Source organism: Emys orbicularis, chromosome 13 (genome assembly GCF_028017835.1).
Source record: "Emys orbicularis isolate rEmyOrb1 chromosome 13, rEmyOrb1.hap1, whole genome shotgun sequence".
Classification (NCBI taxonomy): Eukaryota; Metazoa; Chordata; order Testudines; family Emydidae; genus Emys; species Emys orbicularis.
The window spans coordinates 17,904,676-17,921,401 of record NC_088695.1 but is presented as its reverse complement, the minus strand read 5'-3'; the positions used below and the strand labels follow the sequence as shown (position 1 = coordinate 17,921,401).

Below are 16,726 nucleotides of genomic sequence, written 5' to 3'. Positions count from 1 at the left end.
TGTTGTAAAACAAGACAAGTCAGATTCCTGAAAGGGGGACAGTAGTCTGGAAAGGTTGAGAGCCACTGCTTTAGCCCCCTTTTATACCAGGGAGCAGATTCTGATGGCAAGGGAGGGCAGAGGATTCTTCAGCCAATGTTACTGAGAATGTCTGGATAGTTCAGGCAGCTGGCTAACAACAGCAAAGTACCAAATCTCCTCCTCCCTCCCCCAACAGAAATAATCTGAAGCAAAAGACTCGTCCTTATGCTTCAGCCGAGGAGGGCGATTGGGGCGGTCTCAAGAGGGGATTTGCCCATTTCACACCCTGATTCCCCCGGGCTCTGTCCCTGCCGACAGACTCTGGGCTTTCGTTACAGTCAGTCCCAGGGAGGGCTGCAGCCCGGGTTGTTATCCAGGGGGCACAGGAAGCAGGGCTGGGAGCAGCAGCTGAGAGCTGTTGTATCCGGCGCTGGGGCGAGGGAAGGGGGAGAGTTCAAGGTAGGTAGGAGGCGTTAATGATAGTCACAGAGGGCCAGAGACCGCACAGCTCCTGCATTTGAGTGATGAGTGATCAGTGATCAAGGCGGCTGGAAGAAGCGGCTGCTGCTGCCTCCATTATGAGCTGGGAGCCCGGGCTGAGCCGCTGCTGTTCCCCAGCGGGGTGCGGGGAGAGACCTGCACTGACCTCCCTTTGCATCCGTTCCTCCCAGGGGGGACTTTCTGCGGTGGCTGGAACTAGCCCCTGGGGCAGCCCCGGGCTCTGCCGACCCCAGCCCCTGACCCGGAGCCTGCAGGTGAGGGGAGAGACCCGGGGGAAAGGGCTGGGGCCGGGCAGGAAAGTGACTCTGCACCAACGGCCCCTCCTCGCCCCAGCTCTGCGCGCGGGGGGGAGTTGCGAGTCCCAGAGCTGCTGCCCTCCCTGATCCCTCCCCCCCCGGCTCTGCCCCCCTGAGCGCCTGCAGGAGCCGAGCCAGCTCCGGGAGAGCGAACGCCCCGGGCCGGTGTGGGACCGAGTTTCCCAGCCCGAGGGAACGGGGTAGGAGGCAGACGGGGCAGAGACTGGCAGGGGCAGCTGGAGCAATCAGTGGGGAGGGAGGTTCCCGGCTCCCAGCCCTGCCCAGCCCCATTCCCTGCAGCACCCCGGGGCAGATTGACTTTCCTGGGACAAGGTGAGGAGCAGGGAGAGGAAAAGCCAATTCCTGCCTCTGTCTAGTCCCCGCGCTGCTGCGGGGATGTGCTGCCCTGGGGACAGTGTCAGGGGGGATCCCCAGAGCGTCTCCTTTGATTCTGCTCTTTTCTAGTGTTTGGCTTAAAGACTGTGTTACTGGAGGGTTTAAACATGTTTCAGTGGGTTTAGTCGTAATGGGTGGGGCTGGGCTATGCTGCCATAAAGAGTCTAAATTTAAAGTATCTTTCTGCAGAGAAAGAGCCTGGGGAAATCTGTGTGAAATGGACTAAAACCTCTTCTATAATCTGTCCCATCGCCCTTCTCGCCTTGACAGGCTGCAGAATAATGTCCACATCTTGCTCCAGGTTGTCCCATCCTCCCAGGGGACAGGGAAGGGAACGGACTGTAATGGAGCCAGTGCAGGTAAGTGATTTTCAAGGAGGTGGTGGGGTTGGTCTGCATATGGAGGAGGGACAGTAAATACAGACAGAGGGAAAAACTGGAAATGAAAAACCTTCTGTTGCATAGTTTGCTCTTTACACAACACACAATATAGAGAAACCCCAGGGGCACAGTTGGGTTTTTCTAACTATACACTGCAAGTTTGCAGATGACACTAAACTGGGAGGAGTGGTAGATATGCTGGAGGGTAGGGATCGGATACAGAGGGACCTAGACAAATTAGAGGATTGGGCCAAAAGAAACCTGATGAGGTTCAACAAGGATAAGTGCAGAGTCCTCCACTTAGGACGGAAGAATCCTATGCACTGCTACAGACTGGGGACCGAATGGCTAGGCAGCAGTTCTGCAGAAAAGGACCTAGGGGTTACAGTGGACGAGAAGCTGGATATGAGTCAACAGTGTGTTCTTGTTGCCAAGAAGGCTAACGGCATTTTGGGCTGTATAAGTAGGGGCATTGCCAGCAGATCGAGGGATGTGATCATTCCCCTCTATTCGACATTGGTGAGTACTGTGTCCAGTTCTGGGCCCCACACTACAAGAAGGATGTGGAAAAATTGGAAAGAATCCAGCGGAGGGCAACAAAAATGATTAGGGGGCTGGAACACGTGACTTATGAGGAGAGACTGAGGGAACTGGGATTGTTTAGTCTACAGAAGAGAAGAATAAGGAGGGATTTGATAGCTGCTTTCAACTACCTGAAAGGGGGTTCCAAAAAGGATGGATCTAGACTGTTCTCAGTGGTACCAGAAGATAGAACAAGGAGTAATGGTCTCAAGTTGCAGTGGGGGAGGTTTAGATTGGATATTAGGAAAAACTTTTTCACTAGGAGGGTGGTGAAGCACTGGAATGGGTTACCTAGGAAGGTGGTGGAATCTCCTTCCTTAGAGGTTTTTAAGGTTAGGCTTGACAAAGCCCTGGCTGGGATGATTTAGTTGGGAATTGGTCTGCTTTGAGCAGGAGGTTGGACTAGATGACCTCCTGAGGTCCCTTCCAACCCTGATATTCTATGATTCTAAGTGCAAGGCCTAGCCACCTATATACATTTACTTGGTCTGGGCCTGGTCTACACTACGACTTTAATTCGGATTTAGCTGCCTTAATTCGAATTAACGCTTGACCCGTCCACACAACGAAGCCATTTAATTCGAATTAAAGAGCCCTTTAATTCGATTTCTGTACTCCTCCTCGACGAGAGGAGTAGCGTCAAAATCGGTATTGTTAATCCGAATTAAGGTTAGTGTGGCCGCAATTCGATGTTATTGGCCTCCAGGAGCTATCCCACAGTGCACCATTGTGACCGCTCTGGACAGCAATCTGAACTCGCATGCACTGGCCAGGTGGACAGGAAAAAAGCCCCGGGAACATTTGAATTTCACTTCCTGTTTGCACAGCGTGGAGAGCACAGGTGACCACAGAGAGCTCATCAGCACAGGTAACCATGCAGGCTGATAATCGAAAAAGAGCACCAGCATGGACCGTACAGGAGGTACTGGATTTGATCTCTATATGGGGAGAGGATTCAGTGCTAGCAGAACTGCGTTCGAAAAGACGAAATGCCAAAACTTTTGAAAAAATTTCCAAGGGCATGATGGAGAGAGGCCACAATAGGGACTCAGATCAGTGCCGCGTGAAAGTCAAGGAGCTCAGACAAGCCTATCAAAAAGCAAAGGAGGCAAACGGTCGCTCCGGGTCAGAGCCGCGGACATGCCGCTTCTACGCCGAGCTAAATGCATTTCTAGGGGGGGCCGCCACCACTACCCCACCTCTGACTGTGGATTCCGAGATGGGGATAATCTCATCAGGTACACCTGATGATTCCGTGGAAGGGGAAGAGGAGGAGGAGGAGGACGAGCTGGCTGAGAGCACCCAGCTCTCCGTTCTCCCCAACAGCCAGGATCTGTTTCTCACCCTGACTGAAGTACCCTCCCAAGCCTCCCAAGCCAGTACCCAAGACCATGACCCCATGGAAGGGACCTCAGGTGAGTTTACCTTTTAAAATATAAAACATGGTTTAAAAGCAAGCATTTTTAATGATTAATTTGCCCTGAGCACTTGGGATGCATTCGCAGCCAGTACAGCTACTGAAAAAGTCTGTTAACATGTCTGGGGATGGAGCGGAAATCCTCCAGGGACATCTCCATGAAGCTCTCCTGGAGGTACTCCAAAAGCCTTGCCACAAGGTTTCTGGGCAGTGCAGCCTTATTCCGTCCTCCATGGTAGGACACTTGACCACGCCATGCTAGTAGCAAGTAATCTGGTATCATTGCCTGACAGAGCCTGGCAGCGTATGGTCCCGGTGTTTGCTGGCATTCAAGCAACATCCGTTCTTTATCTTGCTGTGTAATCCTCAGGAGAGTGATATCGCTCATGGTAACCTGGTTGAAATAAGGGAATTTAATTAAGGGGACAGAGGTGGCCGTTCCTACTGGGCTGTTTGCCTGTGGCTGAAAAGAAATCCTTCCCTGCATTTAGCCAAGTGCAAAGGGGGGGGGGGGAGGATTGGCCCAGAGCTTTTCGCGTTTTGCTAGCAGGGATCTTCCCTGATACCAGCCACACGGTGGGGGGAGGGAGAAAGCACTCATCCCAGAGAATTCATGGCGGGTGGGGGGGGGGTGTTAGTTTGGTTCCTGCAGGGATCTTCCCTGATACCAGCCACGCGGTGGGGGGAGGGAGAAAGCACTCATCCCAGAGAATTCATGGCGGGGGGGGGGGGTGTTAGTTTGGTTCCTGCAGGGATCTTCCCTCATACCAGCCACGCGGTGGGGGGAGGGAGAAAGCACTCATCCCAGAGAATTCATGGCGGGTGTGTGTGTGGGGGGGTGTTAGTTTGGTTCCTGCAGGGATCTTCCCTGATACCAGCCACGCGGTGGGGGGAGGGAGAAAGCACTCATCCCAGAGAATTCATGGCGGGTGGGGGGGGGGGTGTTAGTTTGGTTCCTGCAGGGATCTTCCCTGATACCAGCCACGCGGTGGAGGGAGGGAGAAAGCACTCATCCCAGAGAATTCATGGCGGGTGGGGGGGGGGGGGGGTGTTAGTTTGGTTCCTGCAGGGATCTTCCTTGATACCAGCCACGCGGTGGGGGGAGGGAGAAAGCACTCATCCCAGACAATTGGATGGTGGGGGGGTGTTAACCTTCAGCAGCAGAAAACAAGCTAACAGGAAAACTGCAGCACAACGGGCTTTACTTGGTATGTGGGAAAGCAGGGCGCAGAAGCCTAAAGACAGTGGCTTACCATGGCAGCATGCAAGCTGAATTCTGTTGCCCGGACCTGCGTCTGTGATCTCTAGCAGCAAAGCCACAGGCACTCAATATTAAGAGGCAAAATGCGACCTTGCACAGAAATCACATGTGCTATGTAATGTGAATAGTATTTGTCACCGTGAAAGAGTATAAGCATTGTTCTGAAAAATGTATCTTTTAAAAAAATTCTCTCCTTTTTTCACTCCCTCCTGCAGCTGCAAATGTTTCAAGCCTCCCTCCTCCTTCCCGAAGGCTATCCCAGATAAGGCGTCGTAAAAAAAAGACGAGAGAAGAGATGTTTGCCGAAATCATGCAATCCACCAGGAGTGAAAGAGCTCATCTGAATGAGTGGAAGGAGACGGTTTGCAAGTATAGGAAAGAAGCCAGTGACCGTGAGGACAGGAGGGACCAACATGAGGACAGGAGGGACCAACGTGAGGACAGAAGGGACCAACGTGAGGAGAGGAGAGACGCTCGAGATGAGAGGTGGCGGCAGGAAGATCAGAGGAGTCGGGATGCAACGCTGGGGCTGCTGCGTGAGCAAACAGACATGCTCCGGCGTCTGGTGGAGCTTCAGGAACGGCTGCTGGAGAACAGAGTGCCGCTACAGCCCCTGTATAACCCCCCTACCTCCTCACCATGTTCCATAGCCTCCTCACCCAGACGTGTAAGAACACGGGTGGGGGAGGCTCCGTACACCCTCCCATTCCACCCCAGTGGACAGCCCAAGCAAAAGGCTGCCATTTTTTTAACCTTTTTTTAGTGGGCTTTTCCTTCCCAAACCCTCTTCCCAAACCCCACTCAGGTTCTCTCCCTCTTTTTATAATCAATTAATAAAGAATAAATGATTTTTAAACAATGGTGACTTTATTTCCTTTGAAAGCAAGCTGGGGGCAGGGGGAGGGTGGGTTCCTTACAGAGAATGAGTCAATAAAGGGGGCGGGTTTTCAGGAAGGATAAACAAACAGAAATTTCACACTGTAGCCTGGCCAGTCATGAAACTGGTTTTCAAAGCTTCCCTAATGCGCAGCGCTTCCTGGTGTGCTCTTCTAATCGCCCTGGTGTCTGGCTGCGAGTAATCAGCAGCCAGGCGATTTGCCTCAGCCTCCCACCCTGCCATAAAGGTCTCCCCCTTGCTCTCACAGAGATTGTGAAGCACACAGCAAGCAGTAATAACAATGGGGATATTGGTTTGGCTGAGGTCTGAGCGAGTCAGTAAGGATCGCCAGCGACCTTTTAAACGGCCAAATGCACATTCTACCACCATTCGGCACTTGCTCAGCCTGTAGTTGAACAACTCCTGACTCCTGTCCAGGCTGCCTGTGTATGGCTTCATGAGCCATGGCATTAAGGGGTAGGCTGGGTCCCCAAGAATAACAATTGGCATTTCAACATCCCCAACGGTTATTTTCTGGTCCGGAAAGTAAGTCCCTTGCTGCAGCCGTTTAAACAGATTGGTGTTCCTGAAGACGCGAGCGTCATGAACCCTTCCCGGCCAGCCCACATGGATGTTGGTGAAACGTCCCTTGTGATCCACAAGTGCTTGCAGCACCATTGAGAAGTACCCCTTGCGGTTTATGTACTGGGTACCCTGGTGCTCCGGTGCCAAGATAGGAATATGGGTTCCATCTATTGCCCCACCACAGTTAGGGAATCCCATTGCAGCAAAGCCATCCACTATGACCTGCACATTTCCCAGAGTCACTACCTTTCGTAGCAGCACCTCCGTGATTGCTTTGGCTACTTGCATCACAGCAGCCCCCACAGTAGATTTGCCCACTCCAAATTGATTCCCGACTGACCGGTAGCTGTCTGGCGTTGCAAGCTTCCACAGGGCTATCGCCACTCGCTTCTCAACTGTGAGGGCTGCTCTCATCTTGGTATTCTGGCACTTCAGGGCAGGGGAAAGCAAGTCACAAAGTTCCATGAAAGTGCCCTTACGCATGCGAAAGTTTCTCAGCCACTGGGAATCGTCCCACACCTGCAGCACTATGCGGTCCCACCAGTCTGTGCTTGTTTCCCGGGCCCAGAATCGGCGTTCCAAGCCTATAACCTGGCCCATTAACATCATAATCTCCAAAGCACCGGGGCCCGCGGTCTCAGAGAATTCTGTGTCCGTGTCCATGTCCTCATCACGCTTGTCGCTGCGCTGCAGTCGCCGCCTCCTCCTCCTCGCCTCTTTTTTCTGGTCCTGGGTAAGCATAAACTCCACGAGAACGCGCGAGGTGTTTACAATGTTCATGACTGCGTTCTGGAGCACAACGGGATCCATGCTTGCTGCGGAATGGAGTCTGCAGAGTTCACTCAGGAAAAAAGGCGCGAAATGGTTGTCTGCCGTTGCTTTCAGGGAGGGAGGGGGAGGCTGTACCCAGAACCACCTGCGACAATGTTTTTTGCCCCATCATGCACTGGGGTCTCAACCCAGAATTCCAAGGGGGGTGGAGACTGCGGGAACTATGGGATAGCTATGGGAAAGCTACCCACAATGCAACGCTCTGGAAATCGATGCTACTACGGTAGCTTGGACGCACACCACCGAATTAATGGTGCCTAGTGTGGCCGAATACATTCGAATTTATAAAATCGGTTTCCTAAATTCGAATTATATAAATTCGGATTAATCCCGTAGTGTAGACATACCCTTGGTCTGGTTTCTGGCAGCTCCTAAGGAACACAGTGAGGGCCACTAGAGGGCTCACAAACTGTTTGAAGGGATATTACCTACTTCCTACACACCGGCTACTCCTGCCTCTTTGATGAAGGAGAACATTTAAAAAAATAACTTAGCAATATATTACTATCAATACTACTATTACTAGAAGACTGCACACTTTGTTGCTTCTGTAGGCCAAACTTATTGTACACATCAGGGGCTCCTGGCATCTTTTCATTCCCCTTGGCCCCCACAGGTGTGCCATCCTCCCATCCCTATTTTAGAGGCTCCCTGCAACCCCCCACCCACTCCCTCATGCAAAGGGTCTGCGTGCCCCCCCTTCCCCATGCCAGAATCCCTGATTCTTCCTCCCATGTCCTTCCCAATTCCCCTCTTTCCACATATCGTGTCCCCCATTCTTGCATTCCCCCTATGCCAGGAGAGCTATGTGCCACTGTAACAGGACCAGCCACCTCCTGAGCACCCCGTCATGGACTGAGGTTGCGCTGCAAGTGTCCTGCCTCAGTTGCCCTCGTGGTTCCTCCATAAACTCAAAAAGGCTTCTCTCTGTTCAATAATACCCCTCCTTAGGGTCTGTTTTATTAGCAAAAAGTTCAAAATAAACCCCAAAATATCTTCGTTTCCACCCCTCCAGCCTTAAACTGCACACAGTCAATTCCCTCACATATTGTCCCCAAACTCCAAAGGTCTTCCTTGCAGGAGCCTTTCTCACTCTTTGTCACAGCTTCCTCTTCCTGTTTCCTCCTCTCCTCTGGCTCTTTCTAGAGCCCTCTATCATGCCCCATTGTGAGGCTGTTAATGAGGCACAGGCGGGCTGGACCTGTTCTTTCTTAAAGGGCCCAGTCCACCTTGTGACAGCCGCCCTATTCCTTCTCTTCCCTCCCCGAACTCCCCAACCCTTGCTTAAGGCCAATAGACTCTGTGGGCCCCTTATTATAGTCAATAAACCCACCACCTTTGTCTCACTGTTGCAGGGGTGTGCACAGGAATAAATTTTGGCCGCTTTTGGAGGGGCACTTTCTGTGCCTGCCCCCCATGGCCGGAGGAGCTGGCTCTCCCCTTTGTAGCCCCAGCGTTGGAGGACCTGGGGCTCCCAGCCACAGCCCTGGGGCCGGAGGAGCTCGCTCTTCCCAGGCAGCTGGAGGAGTTGGATCTCGCCCCAGAGCCGGAGGAGCTGTCGTTTCCCGCCCCGCCCTATGGCCAGAGGAGCTCGCTCTTCCTGCCCCAGCCCTGGAGGAGTTCTGTGCCCACAGTGATTGGGGGGGGCCCGTGCCCCTGCTTGCGCCCCATTGCGCACGCCCCTGCACTGTTAGTAATTAAATACTGTTCCAGCTCTCCAGAGGACGAGCCCTCTGCTGAGCTATCAAACAAGTCCGTTTTCCCCAGCCAGCCAGAGTGGTTTTTTTTTTTTTTAAACCCTTTATTTGTCCCCACTCAATGAGCAGTTTACTGACAGCCCCACTGGCTACAGGCAGCAGTTTCCTTTGAGTTCCATTTCCACTGGGCATCTGCAGTCACAGTCTATTCCACTGTGTTTCTGGATTCAGATCCCATCCCCGTTGCCAGTTGGGTCTTTTGCTCTTCAAACAACACAAAGAACTTGGAGAAAGCACACAGGCAGAGTTGGGTTTCAAATAGCCATATTTACTAAATACCCACCGACACTCAAGGCCTAACTACACACACTGCTGCACTGATTTCTTGAGGTTTCTAAAACTAGCACACAGTGAGCGCTACTAGAGAGCTCACAAATTATTTAAAGAGATACTAACCTACCCTTATACACTACACCATCTTTAATTTGGGCCCTGAATTTGTGGGACAGGCTCAGTGTAAATTACTATACTTGAGAAAGCAAATGCCTAAAAATGTTGCTATCCAAAGTCTACAGCCAGAATGCAGAACTCAGAAGCCGTGAGTCTCTCCGGAAAGTCAGGAGATGGGCATAGATTCATAGGAAGTCAGAATGGACCATTGTGATCAGTTAGTCTGATGTCCTGTATAACACAGGATTTAGGGCTCCCCTGAATTAGTTCCTGTTTGAACTAGAGCATATCTTTTAAAAAAACATCCAAACTGAATTGGAAAAAATGCCACTAATGGAAAATCCATGGTAAGTTTTTCCAGCAGTTAATCACCCTCACTGTTAAAAAGTTTGTGCCTTATTTTGAGTCTGAATTTGTCCACGTTCAACTTCCAGCTATTGTATTGTTATATATTTATCTGCTAGATTAAAGAGCCCATTATCAAATTTCTGTTCCCTGTGTAGATACTTATAAATTGTGATTAAGTCACCCCTTAACCTTCTCTTTGTTAAGCTAAATAGACTGCGCTCCTGGAGTCTTTCACTTTAAGGCATGTTTTCCAATGTTTTAATCATTCTTGTGGCTCCTCTCTGAATCCTTTCCAATTTTTCAACACCCTTCTTGAATTGTGGGTACCAGAACTGGCCACAGTATTCAAGTAGCTGTTGCAGAACTAGTATAACCTTTCTACTCCTACTCGACATTCCCATGTTTATTCATCCAAGGATTACATTAGCCCTTTTGGCCGTACCATCATTCTGGGAGCTCATATTCAGTTGATTATCCACCATAACCCGCAAGTTTTATTCACTGCTTCCCAGGATAGAGTCCCCCATTCTGTGTCTATGGCCTGCATTCTTTCTTCCTAATTGTATGAGTTTATATTTGGCCATATTGAAATGCAAATTCTTTACTGACACCCAACTTACTAAATGATCCAGATTGCTCTATAAGGGTGATCTGTCCTCTTCATTATTTACCACATCTCCAATCTTTGTGTCATCTGCAAACTTTATCAGTGATGAGTTTGTGTTTTCTTCCAGGTGACTGATAAAAATGTTAAATAGCAATAGGGCCATAAACCAATTCCTGTGGGACCCCGCTGGATACACACCCACTTGATGACGATTCCCTGGTTACAGTTACAGTTTGAGACCCGCCAGTTTTTAATCTATTTAATTTCTGCCATTTTAATTTGATATTATTTTAGTTTTTTAATCATAATGTTGTGCAGTACCAGTCAAACACCTTTCAAAATGCTAAGTATGATCAGCACTATTACCTTTATCAGCCAAACTTGTCATCTCAAAAAAGGTACAAAGTTAGTCTTCCAAAAATTCATCTTGATTTGCTTTAATTACATTACCTTCCTTTAATTCTTTAGTAATTGATTCCCACATCAGCTGCTCCATTCTCTTGTCCAGGATTGATGTCATGCTGACAGGTCTATAATTACTCAGGTCACCCTGTTTACCCTTTTTAAAAATTGGCACAACATTAGCTTTCCTCCAATCTTTTGGAACTTCCTCGGTATTCCCAGATTTATTGAAAATCAACATTAACTACTCTTCAGCTACTCCTTAGCCAGCTCTTTTAAAACTCTTGGATGCAAGTTCGTTGGATCTGCTGATTTAAAAGTGTTTAACATTAGTAGCTTCCAGATATACTAGTAAAATGGAAGGAGTTATCATCATATGATGAGACTATATTATTTAATTTTTTTAACATTCCAATCATGCCGATCTTCCCACCAAGTTTCAGTAATAACAAGTAGGTTGAATTTTTTCTCATTAACAAGCAATTCCAATTTCTTTTGTTTTTTACCCAGGCTTCTAATGTGTAGACAATTAAAGAATTTCTTCTCTTTGTGTCTCTTGGTGCCTTGAATAATTTTGTTCTCAACATCTTCATCATTTGGTCTGAGTACTCATTTGTTCCCTCCTTTTGTTATTAGTTTAATGTCCTCTTGACTACTCTAGCCAGCTTTTCCCCTAGCAGATTGGTTTCCCTTCAACAGATATGGAGGCCATCCAACCTGTACAGCCCTCTCTTCCCCCTAGAAGATGGTCCAATATTTTATAAAACCAAAACCCTCCACTACTTACCTAGCCGGTGGTTCGCTTCCAGAACCTTCTGCCTTCCTTCGCTTCCAGGACAAGAAGCATCTGAGACTATCACTTTCACGTTCCTTTCCTTTAGCACCCTTCCAATTTCTCTGAAGTTGCCCCATGACACAGTGTTATTAATGTTGATACGGACCATCACCACTGGATCTTTGCCCACTGACTCCAGAAGCCCTATCCAATCTCAGAGTGACTTCTCATGTCTGGGCTCTGTCCTGTTGTCTGCCTGTCCCTGGCAGAATGTTCTTTCCATTCTTCTTAGCACAGAATCTCCAACAAGGATCGTCTGCCTTCCTTGCATGGGTGGAGATCTCTTTGTAGGCATGCTTGATTGTCTTGTGGGTTGGGCAGGCATCCTCAGGTATGTCCTGTACAGGTCTCCATTCTATTTGGTTAACTAGATATTGCAGTTTCCACACTGAGAACATGATAACAATGGGATACTTCTAGCTATGTGGAGTTCCTTCTGGTCCTCTTCTCTCTGGTGTTCACGGTTTGCCCATCCTCAAATTCCTCCAGCTGTGGAGAATGTCACCTGGTCCTCCCGCCTCAGTGATTACAGATTGCCACGGCTCCTCTCCCTGGTTCTGTGGTGGCCAGTTCCATTCTTGAATATGGGGTGCTGATGCTTCCTGAATTTGGTTGCAAGAACTCCTCAGCATCTCTGTATCTGTTCTTGTCCTGCCAAACCACTAATCTTTCTTCCAGCATAGCCACCAACTTTCACTTCATCCAGAGGAAGTTTGATCTGACCTCCTTCAGGAAAGAAAATGTGGCACATCTGTTGCAGGTCACAACCACTGTTCCATTGCTGGCCATGTAAAACTGTACCTAGAAGAAACCTCTCACACTCCCTCCAAAAGTCCCCTGTTTGCCTCTCCAGTTCACCTTAAAAAACACTAGTGTAAAAAAATAATAAATTTTGCAGCAATTTTATTTGCTTTCTGGGTTTTCAGCGTTGGGGCAGGGCTCCTCCCTCCCACCACCAGGGGCTAAGCTGCCTGGCCCCCAGTGTTTGTGTATTGCATTGCAGCCACAAAACTCCCCCTGCAACAGTACACGTGCAAAAATTAAACCTCCCTGCCGCTGCTCACAGGGGGACACCAACTACTGACCCTCCCCTACAGCTGGGAAGGGGGAGCTGTCCTTCTGGCCCTCTTCACCCCCTTCCCTTCCCATTACTTTGTCTCCACTCTGCCCCAACCAATGTCTTCCCGCACGGTCTCCAGTCTCTTCCCCACCTGCCCTGTATTCATCTATCTTTCCCTTTGCAGTCTCCTGTTTCTCACACCTGCAACCCATATGCCCCTGCAGCTCCTCAGCCTCTCTGGCCCCACAAATCCCCTTGAATCCCCCTCAGCCTCCTTCTGACCCCCACACATTTCCATTTATCTTCATAGTTTCCTGTCCAGTCTCCTAACCACAGAGTCAGAGCCGTGCCTGAGGAGAGCAGGGCTTCAGTCTCATTGTTTTCAATGTGAGTTGGTGGCTGTCTTTACCAAGGGCAGCCTCACTCTCACTTCCACATGGCAAAACTGCAGGGAATTGGTGACCATCTTGAATCAGGGTAGTTTGACTCCAGCCCCCTTCCCTCCAAGGTAATGGGACCATGTTGAACAAGGGTTCGAACATGTGTGAGTTCTGTACCAGGAATCATGAGATTCCTATGAGAGCATGGGAATGTCCAAAACTTCCAACTAAATATTGTGAGACTCATGATAAAATCACCAGAGTTGGGAGCTCTGGGCATCATGGTTTCACCACAGAAACTGTGTTTTTAATGACAGCTTTGAGAAATTTCCCCTTCCCCAGGGCAGTTCCCTGCTCTCTGTGAGGAGGGGGATTTTCCAGCCCTGCCCACAACTGAGCTGGTGGGATTATGGCTGGGAGAACAGGTCCTGAGTGGAGGACTCTGGCTGTTTCAGGGGCCGGTGATCTTCGAGGAGGTGGCTGTGTATTTCACCAAGGAGGAGTGGGCTCTGCTGGACCCCAGTCAGAGAGCCCTCTACAGGGACATCATGCAGGAGAATTATGAGACTGTGACATCTCTAGGTAAGGATTCCTGTCTCCTTGGTTATTAGAAGCTGGGGAGTCTCTGAAGATTCTGGGTTGGCTTCTGCTCAGGGTTCTTCCCTGGTCCCTTAGATTTCAGGGGGATCAGCCCCATTGTCCCCAGAACCCATGGGGAAGCGTCTGCGTCCTCTATGCCCCCTCCTATGGGAGAGGAGATATGGAGACACAGTAGGGTGCTAATACATCCCCATCCCCAGCATGTCCGAGAGAGAGGATGGGTGGTATGTTCCTATCTGTGTTTTTAAATATGGGCACACACTGGTATGCAGAAAGATGTTGTGTGTCCCTCCCTTCCCAGGACTGGCTCTATACCCGGAAAGGGCTCTGGTCTCACCAGGGTTACAAAGGGGTAAGAGGTTGCACAACTGTGCTTTGCCAGAGTCATATAATCCCCAATGGGTGGAAATCCTTGAATTTTCTGCAGGAGGTCTCCCAGGAACCATCTGACCATCCCAAAGGATCTCCAGGAACATTTTTCCATGTGTTGAATTTATACAAGGACACCTATCCAACCCATCTCTGGGTCAGAATAACTGTAACATTCTTAAAAAGAACAGGAGTACTTGTGGCACCTTAGAGACTAACAAATTTATTGTAGCATAAGCTTTCGTGGGCTACAGCTCACTTCATCGGATGCATGTCTGAAACCTGTAAAATTTTTGTCTCTTCTGTTTTCTTTTCCCTGGAGCAGGTTTTCCCATTCCCAAACCGTATGTGATCTCCCAGCTGGAACGGGGGGAAGAGCCATGGGTCCTGGATCTCCAGGGCTCTAAGGAAAGAGAGATCCTGAAAAACATCCACACAGGTGAGGCATTGGTTAAATGGATGCAGAAACCACCCGCCATTGATGTCAACAGCTGGGATTCCCACAAAGGCCCCACGAGCTACCCCAGTTCTGCCCCATCTCACCCAGGTCAGAATTGTTCCCACGAGGTGTCGTGTGATTCATGGCTTCCCGCCCGCCCTGCCTGACACCTGACTGTAGCTCCCTTCACCCGGAGTTGTTGGATGGGATGTGGAGGCAGAATTGGTTCCCTCCTCTCTTCCGGAGAAAGGTTTTGGAGGCGGGGACATTCAGCTCCTGCTTTTTTCAATCTTCCCAGCAGTTATTTTGGTTTGCTTCCCACTTTGCACTCTCCTTTCTGAGGTTCCCTTTCATCCAAGATCAAGTTGATATTCATGTCTGAATTTTCCCTCTGTCCCAGGAGGTGATGGGACGGTGACTGAGAAGGAGGCGGAGAATTCTCAGCGGGAAGGTCTCGAGCAAGTGGAACTGCATGGGATGCAATCAGGAAGAGCTGAAGGGAACAGTCCCTGCTCAGGACTCCAGAAAGCAACCTGCAAGAGTCAGCTCAGGCCAGAGAGGCAGCTGGGAAACCACCGAGGGAAGACACAGGGTAAATCCACTCACCGTGGAGGAGTTTTGAAAGACCTTCCCAAAGACATGATCCAGCCAGGAATCTGCACTAAAGAAAAAACATATGATTGTGCTGAGTGTGGGAAAAGCTTCAGTTGGAGATCACATCTTATTGTACATCAGAGAAACCACACGGGGGAGAAACCCTATAACTGCCCCGAGTGCGGGAAAAGCTTCAGTCGGAGCTCTACCCTGATTATACATCAGAGAGTCCACACGGGAGAAAAACCCTACGAGTGTCATGACTGTGGGAAGAGCTTCAAGCGCAGCTCAGAACTTCTGTCACATCGACGAACCCACACGGGAGAGAAACCCCATAACTGTCCCGACTGTGGGAAAACCTTCAGTGATGGCTCAAACCTCATTAAGCATCAGAGAATCCACACGGGACAGAAACTCTATAACTGCCCTGAGTGTGGGAAGAGCTTCAGTCGGCGCTCACACCTTATCACTCATCAGAGAATCCACACGGGAGAGCGGCCCTTCTACTGCCCTGAGTGCGGGAAGGGGTTCAGTCGGAAGGCTCATGTCATTACACACCAGAAAACCCACACTGGAGAGAGACCCTTTAGATGTCCTGAGTGCGGGAAAAGCTTCATTCGGAGCTCAGACCTCACTATACATAAAAGAATCCACACAGGAGAGACACCCTATAAATGTTCCGTCTGTGGGAAAAGTTTCAAGCAGAGCTCAGAACTTATTTCACATCAGAGAATCCACACAGGAGAGAGACCTTATAACTGCCCCGACTGCAAGAAAAGCTTCAGTAATAGCTCTGACCTTATTGTGCATCGGAGAATCCACACAGGAGAGAAGCCCTATAAATGCTCCGATTGCGGGAAAAGCTTCGGTCACAGCTCGGCCTTTATTAGACACAGGAGAATCCACACTGGCCTGAGGCCCTATAACTGCCCCGAGTGCAGGAAAAGTTTTGCTCAGAAATGGCACCTTATTAGACACCAGAGAATGCACAATGGAGAGACACCCTATAAATGTTCTGTCTGTGGGAAAAGCTACAAGGCAAAGGTCTCCCTCATGTCCCACCAGAAACTCCACACAAGATAGAAGGCAGTGGGAGCTCTCCCTGTGGGGCAATGGGTCTGTGCTCCCTTGAAGCAAAGTGTAAACCTGCTGCAATTGAGGATGGGCTGAGTGCGGGCAGCAGGCAGGTGGATGGTTTGGATTTCAGTGAGGGCGGCTGGTGGGGCCAGAGGAGGGGGAAATGCTGGGTACTGGGGAGATGAGTCATTTCAGGGTCTAGGGGGAGCAGGCGATGGAATTAGTGGGGAGACATTTGTGCAAGTTCCAATTTAGCAGGGAGGTAAAAATTTCCCGTTGCCATCCAGTCATCCTTGCAGCTCCTAAGGCCTTGAGGACAGATGCGCGGGGATGTTCTGTAGGGCAGCACCAAGTAGCCGTATGGGGCCGTAGTTATAAGGCAGCCGAGAGCTACTGCTCTGAAGTAACAGAATTTCAGAGCAAGTCTCGGTGTATTGAACGTCCCTGTAGACATGGGGAAGGAGGGGAGAGAGATGCACTGGACATTGGGGAATCCAGGGGGGAGATTCCCCAGAGAGATTTGATTGCCCTGTGAGAGCCGGGGACTTGGGACGTAGCACTCCTGGGTTTGGCTCCTGGCTCTGAGAAGAGAGTGTGGTCAGGAGGCTAGAGCAGGGTGAAGGAAGTGGAAGTTAGGACTTCTCGGATCAGTAGCCAACTCTCTTTGTGTGATCCCGTACCAATCACTTCCCCTCTCTGTGGTGCCGTTCCTCCCGTCTCT

The 16,726-nt window shown here is 49.9% G+C and overlaps 1 protein-coding gene across 1 annotated transcript in view; it reads left to right on the top strand.

Moving 5' to 3' along the window:
- LOC135887537 (zinc finger protein 84-like) overlaps positions 1–16,011 on the top strand; it is a 45,725-nt gene extending 29,714 nt beyond the window's left edge. Inside the window, exons 10-13 of the mRNA XM_065415266.1 lie at positions 1,485–1,573; positions 13,269–13,508; positions 14,221–14,334; positions 14,735–16,011. Of these exons, the coding sequence (XP_065271338.1) occupies positions 1,485–1,573; positions 13,269–13,508; positions 14,221–14,334; positions 14,735–16,011 (1,720 nt within the window). The remainder of the gene's footprint in view (positions 1–1,484; positions 1,574–13,268; positions 13,509–14,220; positions 14,335–14,734) is intronic.
- Positions 16,012–16,726: the final 715 nt, after the last annotated feature.